Raw genomic sequence first — 17,614 nt, 5'->3', positions numbered from 1 at the left:
GAATACTTTGCTTAAATTATCTTTTTGTCCGACAACAAAATACTTAGCTGAGAAAATTTAGTACAGCAAGGTTCATGCAAGAACAGGTTTTTCAGTGTTCTCTTATGCAATTTAGAGTTGTTGACCTTTAATTAACAAGCCTTTGAGTGGTGCACCTTACTGCAAAAATAACCAAGACTTTTAACACTTCTTCATAATAATCACCACTGAGTTTGCTCGTTCTGTGTATTTAAAATAACTATAAAAGATTTTCCAATACCACAAACTGAATGTACTTTTTATATACTATAAAGGCCTTTAGTAGCAAGCCCTTAGTGACTTTTTGTTCTGTTACCATGGTAACTTTGAACTTTCTGTAGCTGTGGAAAAAAACATTCTTTTTTCACTATCAAGAAAAGTAGTGTTTGCTTTTGAGCAAGAAGAAAAAATGGACATAGTTTATCAAATGAGCTTGTATATTTTAAAACGCCTTTTTTAGAATACTTTGGTGGTTTGTTTTTTATTTAGGTATCTAAAGAATTACTGAAATGGATAGGAAGGAACTAATTTAATGAAAAATTAATGAAACTTAAAGTTCATAACCAGGGAATACTATATATGTATACATATTTACAAATGGGAATTTGATTGCATTCATATAATTGGTTAAAGGTCAAATGTTATCTTTGTAGTGTGAGCCAGCTCAGATCTTGGAGAATTTAAAGAAAAAAATCCCCAAAACATAATGAAGTTTGTACTAGAGCTGTGCTTTATTAAGTTTCTTATTTTCAAGTGAAGGATATGAGTGTAAGTGTAAGATATGAGTAAAGTAGAAATGTGTAGGAATCCCTTGAATATTGAATCTTGCTGTGGGAAAATGTTTAATGTAATGCAGGAAACAGCTATGCTTGTTGGCAAATTGCTTGAAAATAATACAAAGATATACTTGAGCTATTCATGGTCTTTAACATCAAGCATCTTTATTTACATTAATTTGAGAAAATATTGATAGGATGATTCCTTTGTAACTTTTCTTTTGCTATTTGGACAAAAAGATTTGCATCTGGAAATTTGGAATTATCTTTGTGATGGTTATCAAGGCAATATGTTGGTAAGCAATTAAAATGCGTAATCAAAAACCAGCACAGGATGAAATCTCTGCCTTGGTAGTATAAACCCTGAAAGCTTTCATTAATTCCTTCTTGCCTTTATTATATTAAACATTTTTTTAATATTCTCTTGATGAAAGCCAGATTGCTTCTAATTACAACACAGGTGCTTTTGTGATACTATAATAGAAAATACTCTGATGTAGCAAATCAAGGAAAAATAAGACTTTATGAGCTCCCTCCAGCTCCATTGATTGAAAAGAGTTTGTGTAGTCAGCAAACTTCCAATGGTTTTACCAATGTCTGGCAGGTTCACCCCATCAAGTTTCCTCTTTTCCTTTCTTTTCCTCTTTGAAACTGTTTAAAATGTGAGTTTTATTTTTGGTCAATCATGTTGCTAATGGAAAATAAGAAAAAATATTGGCTGAGATGGGAGATAATTGAAAAAAGAAACCAGTAGGTGTTTTTCCTTGGTGAATGATACAAAACCGTGTTTGATGTGAGGGATTGCTGATCAGAAACATGTGTATTGTCTGTTAGGGAGGGGGTCAAACCTTAATTTTTTTTGATTGATATTGTCTTATAGAAGCCATGCTTTATTCCAAATTAACTATTTTGGGATTGGGTATTATTGTACTAATACAATGTGGAAAATAGAGTTTTTGATTGGGCTTTTTTCCCCCAATGTTATCCCATTATGATAGTCTAAGCAAGAATAATAATTTTTTGATCTAATAAATGCCAGTCTTGCTTCAAAAGCCTTGAATTTGGGGTTGATAATGTTTGGCTGAGACACAAGGTTTTGTTGCTACAAGGAGCAACACTTTCTGAGGAGCTAGGCATCAACTTGAGGAAAAATCCCCAAAATTAGGATTAGATTTTAAAATTAGTTTTAGTGTGTAGCTTTTTATTACACAGCCTAAATATTTGTACACAAAATACTTAGGTGGAGCTAATGCCTACATCTCACTTCAGAATAGATTGTATTAGCTTCTGGGATATAATAAATCCACTGGGCCCAATGCCTGAATTAACATAATAATTAAAGTTTCAGCACATTGTTGTAGGTCACAGTAAGAAAATGTTTAATCTTTCTCCCTTCATCTGTGTACATTCAAGGCACTGGGAGGTCTACAGAGACTGAATTAAATTTAAGTGTACCAGAAATGAGCAGGGTGTTTTAAGAAAAATGTGAAAAAGATTTAACTTTGTTGGGAGCTGCTCATAATTGGTTTTGTTCTGACAATAAAAGATACAGCAGAAATTGGGTCACTACACAAGTTACAGCTCAATTAGTGGCAGAAAGCTGTGGGTGTATAACAGCCAAAACACAGAATTATCCTGCATCTGCCCACTTGAGGCTTTGGGGTTTGCTTGGTTCATAGATCATTGTCTGTGGTCAGCTGTGCCTGTAGGAAAAAACAACTGCTGGGCTGCAGTGAGTAAGCACAGGATGTTGTAGATCATCTGAAAGTTACTCTACAAAATGAGTGTTAAAGAGAAGGAAAATGTGCTTTTCCAAATATAATTCTAGGCTTGAAAAATTGATGGCATTGAGAGGAAGATTTAATGTCATTTTATGAGTCTTGAGTTGTCTTGTCCTGACGCTACTAACTAACCAGGGAGAAATATCTGGATGGTGATTATTGCACCACCAGAAATGGGTCAAGATACAGGTTCTTTTGAAACCAAATTGGAAATCCATGGTAAATTCCTGAGTTTTAATAGAATATTTAGCTGCATTTTCCCTTTATTCTGAAGCAGCTCTTTGCTAATATAGGGGGAAATGGATTTAGTAATTTAATGACTAATTTCCTTTGCTAGGCATTCAGTTGACAGAAGACCCACAACAGGATGGGTGAAGAAAAGTTCTGTTGGTGTTTTTTTGTTCTGAGGAACCAGGGCGGGCTGCTGCTCAGCTTTTCATAGTGCTTACACAAAAACTTGGAAGATGAGGATAGAAAATAAAAATGGGGAGCCTGAAGCTGCTTAAATGAGTCTGTGTTTCTTGTATGGCAGCATGGCAAGTTGGTTATTAACTTAATATTGGGGGAGTAGGGAAAAAACAAGAGCTGGAGGAGCTGCCCTTGGATACATCAAACATTCCTAATTTCATGGCTAACAGACTGATGAATGCTGCCCTGCTTTTGCTTATGGGATGGAAATGCTTCAGTGTGGATGTTGTCTCCATAGCCCCAGACAAAAGTACAAACAAATAATCCTTGAAAAATAAAATAATCAAATGATCCTCCAGTTAAATTGTGTTTTGCCTCTAAATTTCAGTTTAGGAATCCAATGAAAATGAACTCAGGTAGAAGTGAATTAAGAAAGAATGGACTGCTAGTCTGCAAATTTCTAATTTAATGACAATTAAGGAGAATTCTTAATGATTCACATACCTTTAATTTTAAACCATTTATATCTGTACCATTTCATCTGAGTTCTGTGATATGATGTTACCTCAGAAATGGAACTGATGGACAGGATTCTAAAGTACTTTAAACACAGCTTCCTATTAGTTTTGAATCCAAACCCTTGGGAAGTCCATAAGGTGTAGAAGCCTTGGGGAGAAATAGATATAATTACAGAATGATTTCTTGACAGAGGCAGTAATTCCCTCTCCTGAAAGTTCAGAAAGGTTTAAATTATTTTGTGAACATAATAACTGACCTGGTGTTTCTGTGATGAATGCTAGTGTGTTTTGTCAAGAACTCTTCAATTTTAATTAATTGAAAGTATCCAGAGTAGTAATCAAATAGCTTTAGAAGTGTAATGGCATGTGTTCAGAATCAAATATCATGTTTATTGTGCATAAAGGGCTTTACTTACTTTCTCAGGGTGCTATAAAATGAGGAGGGACTTTAGAAAATCAAAACTATATTCAGCAATACAAAGAAAACAGTAGGGTTGTAGAAGAAGATTGAATTAATAGCCTAAGTCAGAGTACAAGCCTTGCTTCTGTCACTGTGGCTACTGCACAAGGGCATTTTCCTAATGTAATAAATGCAAAGCCCCACCAGCCTCTGGAGCTGTGCATCCAAACAGCTGATGGGTAATTACAGGAGACCTGTGAGGCACAGGTGGGAGAGAAAAAATGGGGGCTGTTGGTGGGAGCATCTGTGTTCAAGTTATGATTTGAAGCAAACTTTCACTTACTCTATATTGTAGAGGGATTTTTTGTTATGGGGTGTTTTTTGGTTTTTGGTTTTTTTTTTTTTTTTTTTTACTCTGAGGAGAGAAGAGGTTTATTACATGGAAAGTTTCCATAGGATTTGTTCTATGCCTCAGTATTTGTGTGTGAATAGTCAATCTGGTTGTAGTCCCTGCTCCTGGTTCCTGTGTGCCTTAGTGTGGGATCAGCAATCATGCTCAACCTGCTCAGGAGGAACCAGCCTGTGGTTCCTGCTGTTGTTGACACAGTCTTGCATTTTTTTTCCTCATTGGTTAGGAGATGGAAGTTTGTGGAAAATCGATGTCAGTTGCTGAAACATTTGGTGAGGCATACAGGCTCCATTGCTTTTATCCCTGCCCTCTCCAGTCAATGGCTTAGTGGAGTACCAGCAGCACAGTCTTTAGTGCCTTGAATATAGAGAAACTTCAGACCCTGAATGCAGATTAGATTCTTGAAAAAGGAAGAGTACCCAAACCTGAAATTTATGTAATGTGCTTGTCAGTAGTGTGTCACAACTTTTCTCTTTTGATTATCTTTTGTAAGATATGTTCAATTATTTTTTTCAGTTATGTTTTGTTCTGTAAGTGTTATTTGGATGATTACAGATTTGTTTCTATTTCATATCTGTAGGGCAGAAGGCTGTAAATAATTCTAAGCTCCTATGCAGTAATAATAAATATTGAAGTATTTTAAGCAGTTATTTTAGACAAGTTCCTGGAGGGGTGAAATTACTTCTTAATATCTAATGTTTCTAAAATGAGGCAGTATCTCTGACAGTGTCACTTTTTCTATCTCCATCTGTTTTTCTACCTCTTCCATTACCTGAGAAAGGAATTGTTATGTTAGATCCATGCAATGATGCAAATATGTTACATGATCTATGACACTCTAAGTATCTCACCTTGTTAGGCATATTTATTGCATAAAAAACAGCATAAAGTACCAGTGGTGCAAATGTGCTGTCTTCAGTGGAATTTACCAGCAGATATCTTGGCCTAGTCATGACGGCAAATCTTTCCTCTAAAATATCAATACAGCACTAGAGTCCAATTATTTTTATACTCTGCTAATCTTTTTTTTGCTTTTACAGTGTTCCTGCAGGCTTCTATAAAAAGACTATTGGTAATCTCAGCAGGGAGGCCTCCTTATCAAGTAGTTTCAAAGACTTATGACTTCTGAAAAAATAAGGAGGTAATACTGAATTAATGGAGAAAGAAAATGGAGTTCTTCAAAAAAACTAAATGTAAAGTATATATAATACAGATTATTTTTCTACTTGCAGAAGTTTTCTTGGATTTTCACAGATTTGATAATAAGACTTGGAGGGAGTTATGAATCTTTTATATTTTTGAAAATACATGCCTAAAATGGTCCTTTAAATATAAATCTAGACATAGCTCTTTTTATATGCTCATAGCTGAGAAGAAATCAGTGCACAAATAGTTTGAAAGCTATGGTCAGACTTAAAACCTGCTTATCAATTTTTGAAAGTCTCATTGAAAATAAAAACTGGTATCAAGCGTCAATATGGAAAGCCTTATTTTGTTGTAGCTTACTGGAAGTATGTTAGAACATTATTAAACTCTGTTTAAGAGTGAATGTTAGAGAGCCAGGAGCCAAGCCCTGGTATTTCTTGAAAGGAAGAATAAGAGATGCTGTGGTGAAGGACCTGGGGTTCCTGGTGGACAACAAGCTGTCCCTGAGCCAGCAGTGTGTCCTTGTGGCCAAGAAGGCCAATGGTGCATTAGGAACTGCAGTGCCAGCAGGGCAGGGAGGGGGTCCTGACCCTCTGCTCAGCCCTGGAGAGGCCAATCTGGAGTGCTGTGCCCAGTTCTGGGATCCTCAGGATGAGAGAGATGTGGAACTCCTGGAGCAGGTCCAGAGGAGGGCTACAAAGATGATGAAGGGTCTGAGAACCTCTCTTATGAGGAAAGGCTGAGGGAGCTCAGGCTGTTCAGCCCCAAGGAGAGAGGGCTGAGAGGGAACCTCAAAGTCTCAGAGGATGGACCAGGCTCTGCTCAATAGGACAAGAGGCAATGGGCATGAACTGATGCACAAGAGGTTCCACCTGAACATGAGGAAGAACTTCCCTGTGCAGGTAAACCTGAGCTGGGATGGATTGCTCAGAGAAGGTGTGGAATCTCCCTTGCTGGAGAGATTCCAAAACCATCTGGACACAATCTTGTGCCTTGTGCTGTGGGATGACCCTGCTTGAGTAGGGAGAGCAGACCAAATGTCCCTCTGTGGTCCCTTCCAGCCTGACCTATGCTGTGATTCTGTGAAGTGACAGCAATAATTCTCTTGTTTAAAAACTAGCAGCTGTTACTTAAAACACTCGAAGGTATCCATCAAATTGCTTTGAATTGTATCCTCCTTTATTGTGTTATGGGGGTAAGCTTTAGAGAGTCATGGAAAAAGGTACAGGGGAATGGATTTCAGAGCTTTAATATTTCATTGATGTCTTGCTATGTGTTTAAGCTTTTCCATACAACAGAATTGCAATGTCCGTAAGTGGGTTTGTTTTATGAAGTGGCTTTGTAGTGGCAATGACTTATTTCAGCAACCCTTTTTTCTCAAAACTTGTTATGTCCTACTAGTCCTTTAAAACTTGATGTAAGTTGCATTGATAGCTATCTGTGATTATTAGCAAAAAAACCTTACATATTGTCTTTGCAGTCATATAAATCAGATTTTGAGATTGCCGCATGAAATTATCATCTGAATCTCTCTCTGGTTGTTATTTACACAAACCCCTGGTGTTATATTCAGTGAGAGGCTCTTGCTTATGTGGACAGTGCTTTTTCCTCAATGTTTCCCATGCTCTGAAATACTATGGCCTAAGTTTTGATTTGGAGTGGAAGGGGGTTTGAAATACAGTTGTATCCTGTCAAGCCACTACAAAAATAATGGTAGTTTTGCTTTTTTTCTTTATTGTCTTGGAAAGAGAGTATTAATTAAAGAACCAACAATAATGCCAGAAATGCAAAAAATTAGTTGCTATACATTGGTGTAGAATATAATGTGTCATACTTTGGTAGATTTCATGAATCTTTACTGTCCTTTCCATAATAAAATTTCTTAAATTAGTTTTAATTCAGTTTGCCTTTTTGCCTATCCTTAACACCCTACTTTTATATATTCTTCTATCTGACTGCTGCACACAAAATATGAATAGAGGGATTTTTTATTATTTAGGTTTATTATGATCTTCAGATGTGATTGGGGATTTCCAGTGACTGCTGATTAGTAAGAACACTGGCCAGCATACAGCTTAGCCAGTCTTTGCCTCTCAGCAGGAATTGCAGTGCAATAAGAAAGGTCTCTGAAGGAGAAAACCTAAGATAGAGAGTTGAGGGCAGCATTGAAACAAAAGGAAAGAACCTGAAAGTCAAAACATTTCTAGAAAGATATGTGACAGCCTCAGGAGATGGTAACAGCACTATCTCAGCCATCAAGGTTTTCTGTGTGATGGGAAGTCCTTTTGAGTGTTTCATTGGAATTTTTAAATAGTCATTTACTGATTCTGAATTTGCCCTTGAATATTTCTTCCCATGCATATGCAGGTGATGGCAGTTCTGTGTAAATACCTGTGGGTGTTTTCCTCTGTAAAGCACACGTAGTTCAGCTGCTCTTATTGTCATGACCTTGACCAGAATCCCTGCTATACAAATAGTTACTAATATTTTTTTCCATTTGCCTCCATTTTGAAATACACATTTATTTTTTTAACTGTGGACACACAGTCGGTTCTTCTTTCCAGAGCAGAATGTTTTCTGTTCCTAACCCAATCCACTAAAGGTCTGTGCTGTGCTGATCTCTTACATGTTTGTTGTCCTTAGTGCTTTCTCCATCAGTTACATTCATAAAGGTAAGATATCATCAATAATTGTAATGCTCATTAATAAATTTGGAAGAAGGTTATCTGAATTTTTAATGAGATTTATCAGACATTAGAGTTGAACGCCACTTATTCAAACCAATTTAAATTGGCACTATTCTTTAGCTCACTAAATGAAAAATCTGTCATTCTTTGGAAGAAAAAACTGTTTCTAAAACCACTATATTGAATTTCTTATAACTCTTACTTCAGTTTTGAATAATGATATTTCTGATCCCATAGCTCATTTGAACACCTGACCTATGTACAGATGGTCGGAAGGTAATGCTGGTGTGCCAAAAGCAATATCAAATGTATCACAAGAAGGCATATTTATCCTGATACTACTTCTCATAGGCAGCCTTAAGTTAAAAAATATAGTTTTGACTCAGTTATTTTCCATGTGACAATTTTTGAGATAATGAAGCTCAAAGACAATTTTCAACTAATGCTCTGCCTGTCTTTGAAAAGTTTTGAGCTTCTTCTCTATCCAGAACTAATCAATAAAAAAGAGTTCTTTTACTCTTTGTAGCTGACATAGTAATTCCTTTCACTTCATTTGAAGAGGCAGGGTTGCAAAGAGATATTAGATGGCTTGTTTAGATCAAATATTTCTAGTGTAGCAACAGGCCATTAGCACATCTCTCTGCTTGTTATTTTGAACTGCAGATTTCTTCAGCTTCTCAGATCACTTTACTTGCTGTAGGATCTTTTCAGAGAATGTATTCTTCGTGTGCTCAGTAACTTGGAAAGATTTTTCTGTTTTATATGTGAAAAATCTTTCTTAAATGAGACTATCCTCAACAGACTGGAAGATGTAATAAAATAACTGTTTTCATATTGAACTTCCATGCTTATAGGAAGACCAAGAGTTATAAATAGCTTCTTCCAAACATGTTTTTAAGGCTCACATAGAGATCCAACCAACTTTTCCCAAATGTTTTTATGTAGATAATCCTTCAGCGATACAATCTTAGGGAGAGACAGATAAAAAACTAAGTGATGGTTTTGTCAGTCCCCTCTGGAAGGTGTTTTGTTTTACCTTTTTCAAAACCATGCTGGATCTGTTTTTACTGTGTCAAATGCTGCATATTGCTGTAGCACCCCTCTGAGACAAGAGCAAAACTGGTTTTATGGCAGAGGCTCATCGTGTACATATTACCATTGCAGTGGCATTCCCCCTGCATCTCTGGGAAGCTTATTGCTACAAAGGGCTTCTTTTAACAGGAGTTAATTAGGACTAGAAAATTGCTTGTTGTTTTTTATTGCATCTAAACCCCAGGACATGCTGCACTAATCCTCTAGTGCTGTGTGGTGCCATAAGAGAGGTATTCAGCTGATGTCTCAGAAGTTTCTTATTAGCTTTGAAACTGCTCCTTATCAGATCATTTAACTCATTAACTCTTTCTACACATAAAATGTGTTAGTTGGGGATTATTTCCTTCCTTGTTCTTTCATTTAAAACCTGTGTTTAAATATAACCCCAACAAAGTAAAAAGAATTTTTTGTTCTTCTCCTGTTCCACATTTTTACTTAGGACAATGAAAAACAAATGCAGCTCATTTAGAGAACGCTCAGCAAGGAGTGAGATGCTACTGCTTCATCCAAGAAACGCTACAGAAAATAGGTTTTCTTCTGCAACAGAAACTGCTTTCAATTTTTGCAAGCATTTCTGCATTTGTTTTTTGCTCAGTCTTTTGCTCAAAGCATATTAATTTTAAACTCGCATTTACATGTTATATACTTATGAGGAGTAAAATTAACACCACTATTTTTTAAAATCATAATGTCAGTTTTTCTATCAGTTCTGTAAACAATCTGGTGCTGAAAATCTGTGTTTCTGATTGGAAGCTAGAAATCTGCATTTTACAGTTCAGGTCTAAAATCAGTAAGAACCTTGAGGCCTGGAAAAGGCCTTTGGAAAGTTGCCCAAAGTTGTCCAGCATGGTTTTTAACTTGCTGCAGAAACTGGAGCCTGTTGTCATATTTCTGCTCTGGTTTCCTAACTTCTTACCAAAATTCATAAATGAGTTTTAAGGCAACAATAACGTTGAGTAATAGTAGTTTCTCTTGTGAATGTAGAAGTGATGTGAGAGTACTTGAAATTTTGCAGATTTTTCTTAATTTAGCAAGAATGCCTTTAAAGTCACAATTTCCAACTTTGGGGTTTTGAGTAATTTTTTGACACATTATCACTGCATTATTAAGTGCAGGATACTGTAATCTGCTTATTAATGATGCAACTGCTAATTAGAAAAAGGTTCTCTTATTTTCACCTTCTGGCAATTTAGTATTTAATGTACACTAAGATGGCACCATTCCTAAAAACTCCTGCTTGCTTTCCTCTCCCTCCCCAATTGCAAATGTGCTTTTCAAGTGCCTACTCTGTGTGATTAAATAAAAGGACATGAAAATTAGTGAGGAAATTGCATGGTGCAGCCATTTTAGTTATGAATTTAAATGGCTGTTTAGCAAAATGGAGTAATTTATCACTTATCTAGTGTTCCCTGCAAGTCATTTATCATGAGTAGCAACTATCATAATTTTATTCTAGTCTGAGATGGTGAGAAGGGATCAGAGGTTCATGCTTCTTGTGACTGGCCACTGATTTAATGATTGTGTGTGAAACAAAGCAGGAGCTGGAAAACTTTCTCAAGTTTCTTTGCATCATGATATATCTGAATCTGTATCAGTTATGCTTTTAAATGTTTCTTGGCAGGTAGAATTTTCTTTGCACCTCATTTTACTGCAATGGATACTGGTTTTATGTTGGACACCAGCAGTGCAGGCTTTGGTGCCCAGGATCACAGGTGCAGTGTGTTTTTTGAGATAAATCATGTTCTGATAGTACATTCCAGGAACAGGGATTGTGGCAGTCCAAAGCATTCAGCTATAACACCTAAAACACCTAACCAAAGTTGTTCTTTGTCATGGTTTTGAGAAAAACCATGGAACATTTTCTGCCACAGAAAGGCGTGGATTGGTTCACCAGATCACTGAATCTGTGCAATGAATACACATTTCTACAGCCTTTTTTTTTCTTTTTCTTTTCCTTTTTCCTTTTTTTTTTTTGTTTTATTTTTTTTGCAGAAGGATAATTTGAAACAATAATAAGGAGCCCTTGAGAAATAATTCCTCAGTCCTTCAGAATAAATTGCTTATGGTCTTAACTTCTCCAGTTTTTTTCTCATGTTGGGCTGGTCATGACTACCTCATAATGAAATTATTTCCTCATGATGGGAAGGGGACACAAAAGTCTGTACTTACTGGAGAGGGAAGGGAGCATTAGAAATAGGAAATAAACATGTAGATATTTCCCAGCTGCGCATTTGGAATCATGAATCTGATTTTTTTTTTGTCCAAATTGCTTTCTTGGAATCTTCTGTGGAGACTGGTTTAGAGGGCAAGGAGTATAATTTCTGGGAAGGAAAAGAAAAAGATTGTGAGAAATGAAAGAAAGCATGGAAGATTGTTTCGTGAAAAAAAGTTATTTACAATAGATAGTAACTGAAAACTGCTAGTGCAGAACAACAGCAGTACTTGTAAAAATTAACTCAACCCAACTGATAAAGCAGACCCTTTGTATTCTCTCAGAATGAATTTCTTAGGCTTTATCACAATTCCATCATTTTTGTTGGAATTAAGTCTTAATCTTTTTAATTAGACTGAATTATTTTGGTTCCCTCTTTGAGTGCCTGTGTTTTATTTCTAGATGCAACCTGGTCATCCTTTATGATGTGATTGGGGGAAAAAGTCAAATTCAGTACAACATTTTGAGAACTACTTTATAGTATTTTTAATTTTTTGTCTTAAGATCCAGTAAGTGTTGTATTACTGGAAGGGTAAAGGCTGACTTCCTAAAAGAGCAGTGTGCTGAGAAACCTGATGCATGATGCATCCTGAGACCCTTCCAGGTTCAACAGTGTGCACATCAGGTGGAGAATATTCCTTTTGTATGGAATAGCAAGCCATGAGTCTGCTATTGCTGAAAAGTTTGCACAGAAGTAGCAGTTCAGGCTGCCTGGTTTTATTGTCTCAGTCATTCTTGTTAATGGTCTTTCGTCTACGTGCTGTTTTAGTGTAGTTTTCTGAAGTTGTACTACTTTTTCAGAAAGACTTTATAAGTTTAAGTTGATGGTGTAGCCGATAAATGTTTGAATTTAAAATTGTTGTGAAATGGAGCACTGAACAGTACATCTGGGAACATACTAGACTCTGGTTTGGCATAATTTATTTATTCAGAGCACATTTAATGTTTTGAAGATTGTAGAAGAAGTAACTTGGTTCTTAGAAGTAGAGTATCTGTGGTGTCAGCTTATTTTCTCAGTAATTATTTTGGCAGACAGATAAATTGGCAGCACTCTATCAGGCTTTGTTGTATAATAAATAAAAGTTTATTACCTAAACCCCAACAACCCATGTGACAACATAGGTGTTGTCACATAGGTTGTTAGGGTTTAGGTGATAAACTTTTGGGTTCTTCTTATGCAAAGGAACATTGCAGCTATGAGTAAACAGATTTAACTTACTCTTGCTGCCCTTTTATTTCTCTTGTCTATGGTTCCTTTATTGTTCCTACCTAATAAGATCGAAGCATCTAGTCCTATGTATGTGATTTAAATCAAGCATGGAAACATGATCAAATTATTATGGATACAGCCAGACCTAGTTTATGATGTAATGCTGCCAGTGGGATGGGTGGATGTGCTATAAAGCTTAGCATAGTGCTTAGGTAGGACTGTAAAATCTGCTCAGGCTCATGGAAGTATTGCTTCCATGTGTTTTATCAGACTAAGGGTTCAATGAACTTCCAAAGAATTGAATACTCTTGAAACTGTTGTTGACTTCATTGGGGCAAAGAAACAAACCCTTCCTGCAGCAACAGGTGCTTTAATAGAATGCTTCTCTTGTTTGAATCCTTTCTGTGACACAAAAAAATTCTGCCATTCTATATTTTCACATCTCCTGTAATTCTGGACTTTCACTGCCATAATACACTAAATTTTACAGTACTCAAAATTCAGAATAAAACCATGTTAAACTCCTTTATGGTGTTCATATTATCTTGTGCTTTTCTATGCAGGTAATTACATTTTAATCATTAAATGAAGTGTGACACTTCATACTGGCTAGAATGACTGCTATGCATTTTTAATGGTTTCTCTAAGTGTCATTAAGTGATAATTTGAAAAAATAAACAAACAGCCAGCAGTTTACACAACTGGTTTTTAATGAAGCCTGTTCTTAATTTGCTTAAAGGATCAACAAAATTTGTGGTATGAAATGTAGCAACAGATTGAGTGGGCTTTTTTTAATCTAAAACATTTGAATGTTTTATGGATATTTTTTAATGTCCATTCTAAATACATACATTCCTATCAAGACTAAAATAGCACATCTTTTTTGATATTAAGAACTGGATACAGTGTTGATTACCAATATTGTTCAGTGGCTTTTCTGTCTTGTGATGAAACATTTTGACTCATGTGCCCTCTGCTCAGCATGCTAAAAATTCTTGTTTTCAGTGACAAAGCACAAAAAAAATATTTGTAACCTGATTTCCTCTTGGTTTTCCTGAATCTTTGGTGGCCTGTGGCAAACCTGTGGCTGTTTTACCTCCTCTCTTCCCATTTTGGATCTGGGCATGGCAAGGCAGATTTGGAGTGGCAGTGGCAAATTGCTTCTTAAGCACAGTGCTAGAATGAGGGCAGATATGCCTAAGGTTTCATCCAAGTGATCATAAGAGGGAAGCTTAATTTTTTGTGAGGAATTAATTACTCTGCAGACTGCAGAAATGTGCAGGTATTCTATTGGTATTCTCGCCCCTGCTGCAAATAATTATGTAATATTTGCAGTTTGGCCAAACTAGAATATTGACATAGAAGATGATTGAATTGATGGCATGGAAACAGCATAAAAATAGAAAATAATGGGTATTTTTGGTTTGTCAGATGAGCAGAAAATATAGTTTGATAGAAAAAGCATGCAGTTTGTGCCTTTATCCACAGCGTTCATGTTTTTTCACCAAAATGTTTCCTCTGAAGTAAAATGCTATGCTTAGTTTTATTTGTTTTTGTCGTTTTCAAGTTAAATTTGGTTTTTAAACAAGTGAATGCTAGTTTGATATAAATCAAATAATTATGTAATTAAACCATGCAAATACAAGTAATTTGCTCAAAATTTTAAATTTCATGGTATTGCGTATCATGGACTATATTTTGAGGCTATAAGCAATGAGAGAGGATTCAAAAATTAACAGTGAATTCTGCAGGGGTATTGCTTGAAGAATTACTCAAGTTTTTTCTTGGATTAACTGCTTGCTTTTTCAAGTCCTTGTTTAGGAATAATTTATTTTAAGAGAACCTGGCATGTACTTAAGTTCCATACATTTTCATGTCTGAATGCTCAGAAGTAGTTTGCAGTGCGTAATGTGTGTACATAAATATTTTTCATGTTGATTCATTTCTGTCTTCCATTTTTTTTGTGGTACAGCCATTAAATACCTGGGACAAAATTACAAATACCAGGTTGCTGCATCTGTTTTATCATCTCTCCATTGTAGGTATTCATGCTGCTTTAATATGCCTGTGCAGCAAGCACACATAGCAAATAAATTTGTGCTTGAGTGTTTTATGCTTTTATTAAATATTTATTAGGTGAGATGCAGGCTGCTGCTTTGAGTGAATTGAAACCCCAGAAAATGCATTGTTTGTGAATCCTTTATGCAGCATGAGGCAAAGTGTTCACTACTGAAATGTGTAAGGGTCCAGAATGTGTTGCTATACAGCTGAATCTTGCTTTGGGCTGTAAAGAGAGCATAGTTAATGCACAGTCATTTTGGGTTTCTTACATTGTACTGTAGTATGATTTGGCTAATGCCAAAATAAACCCCCCACAAACTCCCAGGGAAAAAAAAAAGGCAACCAAAAAACCCAAACAAAAACCCACCAGGAATTCTTCATCAAATCTGAGAGAAAGCACTTCAAGTAAATAGGCTAATAACTTCCAATGTTCTTATTGCAAAGCAAAGTGAAAGCAAAATGCAATCTTGTCTGATCTATTTTGCAGTAGTCTCTGAATTTTCTCTGTTATCTAGGGAGAGGCATTTTGAATATCCAGGATCAAAGTTAGTGTATAGGCTACAATAGAAGAAAATACACCCAAAGACCTCTCAAAAAACCCGTGCCCTCATACTGGTTTTTTGCAAGTTCTGTCATTCACTGGTCTCTTAAAATCACACTGTTATTCCCTTAATCTATATATTTATGCATCTGTTTTGGATTTGTTGTGATGGTATCACACTTGTGTGCAGCTCTGTCATGGAGATGTTTATTCCCAAGAAGGATGAAATTTGCTATCCTTAGGTTTTCACACCTTCATTCTTATACTTCATAGAACCTGCAGGTTTTCACTGGGATTTTACTAATTTATTATCAACAAAACAGAAAAAAAAAGTTGCCTTTTTATAGCTCTAACTTCATATACCTCTAAACAGATAATTTTGGCCTTTTTTTATAGCTTTAAACTCCTTACACCTCTAGAATAAGGTCTGTGTATGCATTAGTGTATAAGATTTTAGGAGAAATGTAATCTCCATATATGTCATACTTTTCTGAGATTGAAAGCTCAGCTATTTGTTTCACCTTCAGGATAAACTGAGAAAAATAACTGGTATGGCACCTACTAGATAGTAAAAGTACATCCCAGAAAAAAAAAAAAAACGTTAATTTACTGATTCATTTTAACTTGCTGTCTGGCACAGTGCTATATAAAGCTTTAAGGCAGATTCCTAAATGAATGCTTTGTAGCTTTAGTTTATTCAAGACCTTAGGCACAGCTACAGGAAGTATCTAGGTTACTGATTCTTTCTGAGGTGTCATAATTTTAGTGAAAGTTGGGAGGGAAAAGATCTGTTTTGACTGGAATAATGCTTTGGTCTGAATACCTGAATGTTATATATTTAGGTGTGATTCAGATCAGATTGCTTAAATAGCATTAATACAATTGCTGGTGCAGTTTATTTTCCAAGATTAATCATATACATAAAAATTCTGTTTGAGAGTAGTTTAAAAGTATGTTCACAGTAAATCTCATTTATCTCCTTCCTTCATGGATTTTAAGTGTTTTAAATTAATTATTTTTTGATACAGTGCTTACACTAATACTGTTAAATTAGCAATAAAAATAATTCCTGCAAGCTGCCTTTAATTAAGTGCCAACGATTTATTTGTTTGTTTCTCTCCTTTTGTTTGCCAGGGAAAGAAGAATATATTGCGACATTCAAGGGATCAGAGTACTTCTGCTATGATTTATCTCAGAACCCCATACAGAGCAGCAGTGATGAAATAACTCTGTCCTTTAAAACGCTGCAGAGGAACGGACTAATGCTTCACACAGGAAAATCGGCCGATTATGTCAATCTTGCACTGAAAAATGGAGCTGTCTCCTTGGTCATTAATTTGGGCTCAGGGGCCTTTGAAGCGCTGGTGGAACCTGTGAATGGGAAATTTAATGACAATGCCTGGCATGATGTGAAAGTAACCAGGAATCTGCGTCAGGTAACAGTACAATGGATACAAGAATAACTGACTTTGTTATGAGTAAATGCTTGATGATTTGAAAAAATTGCATATTGGATGTTTAGCAGGCATTTGGTTAGTTTTTTTATTTGCACAAGGAAGGATATTCCTGCCACACTTGAGCAGGGGCATATCTAGAAAGTAGTAGGGCGAGCAGCTGTCTGAGACAGTACTAGAGAGAGGTTTTCAAGACTTGAGCTATAACCCAGTGTTTCTGCAGTGCAACTGTCTGCCCTTGCAGCCTTGCGTTAGTCAAGGCCAACAACTTTCTGAATTGCAACTCTTTAATTTAAAGAAATGTTTAATATCTCTTCCTATTTTCAAAGTGGGCAGTAAATTTGCTATCAGATAAACTCTATGCACTGTGTGGAGGCATCCTGCATGTCATGCCACGTTGAACTGAGAGCAGCAGTAAAAAAATATCTAGGACATTGCATGCTTACTCTTGGTGGTGTGCTAGGGCATTTGCAGTTCAACAGTCAAATTTGAGGTTGTGGTGGGGGGAATGAGGGTAAAGACAATACCATGTATGTGTGTATACTGTATGTGCTAAGTGTACAATATATGCACGTATGTGGCTCAAAACTGTTATGTATACTAATGTGCTAAAGTATTTTATTGGTAGTATCATGTAACTTTGTGAAGTGCTATATTTTTCTGCCCTAAATGTTTGTCTTAAGTAATATCATTAATATATTTGTTGTTTCTCTAAACAGTTGCAGCTTGATTGGAATCTTTCGTTTCCCTTTATTAAAACAGCTCTGTCTTCTGGAGCTGTTAACTAATTCATCTAACCTCTTCTTTCCCTTTTCTTTTAAAATGGTTTAGCAATTAGGATTTTACTTTGTAATGTCTTTGTAGTAATGAGCTGAATTGGACCTAGAATTATATTGTGGTA

At 35.9% G+C, this 17,614-nt stretch overlaps 1 protein-coding gene across 29 annotated transcripts in view; it reads left to right on the top strand.

The window, feature by feature from the left end:
• Window positions 1–17,614, top strand: part of NRXN1 (neurexin 1) — a 681,984-nt gene that overhangs the window by 212,604 nt on the left and 451,766 nt on the right. For 27 of the 29 annotated variants that reach the window (XM_064709393.1, XM_064709392.1, XM_064709389.1 and 24 more), the window contains one exon: window positions 16,394–16,695. In XM_064709393.1, the coding sequence (XP_064565463.1) occupies window positions 16,394–16,695 (302 nt within the window). Of the gene's footprint in view, window positions 1–5,350; window positions 5,452–16,393; window positions 16,696–17,614 lie in introns of those variants that run through there. The other 2 variants (XM_064709400.1, XM_064709397.1) reach the window with 2 other exon arrangements.

Source organism: Zonotrichia leucophrys, chromosome 3 (assembly GCF_028769735.1).
Source record: "Zonotrichia leucophrys gambelii isolate GWCS_2022_RI chromosome 3, RI_Zleu_2.0, whole genome shotgun sequence".
NCBI lineage: Eukaryota > Metazoa > Chordata > Aves > Passeriformes > Passerellidae > Zonotrichia > Zonotrichia leucophrys.
The sequence above is the reverse complement of the archived record's forward strand: the minus strand, read 5'-3'. Positions and strand labels throughout refer to the sequence as shown.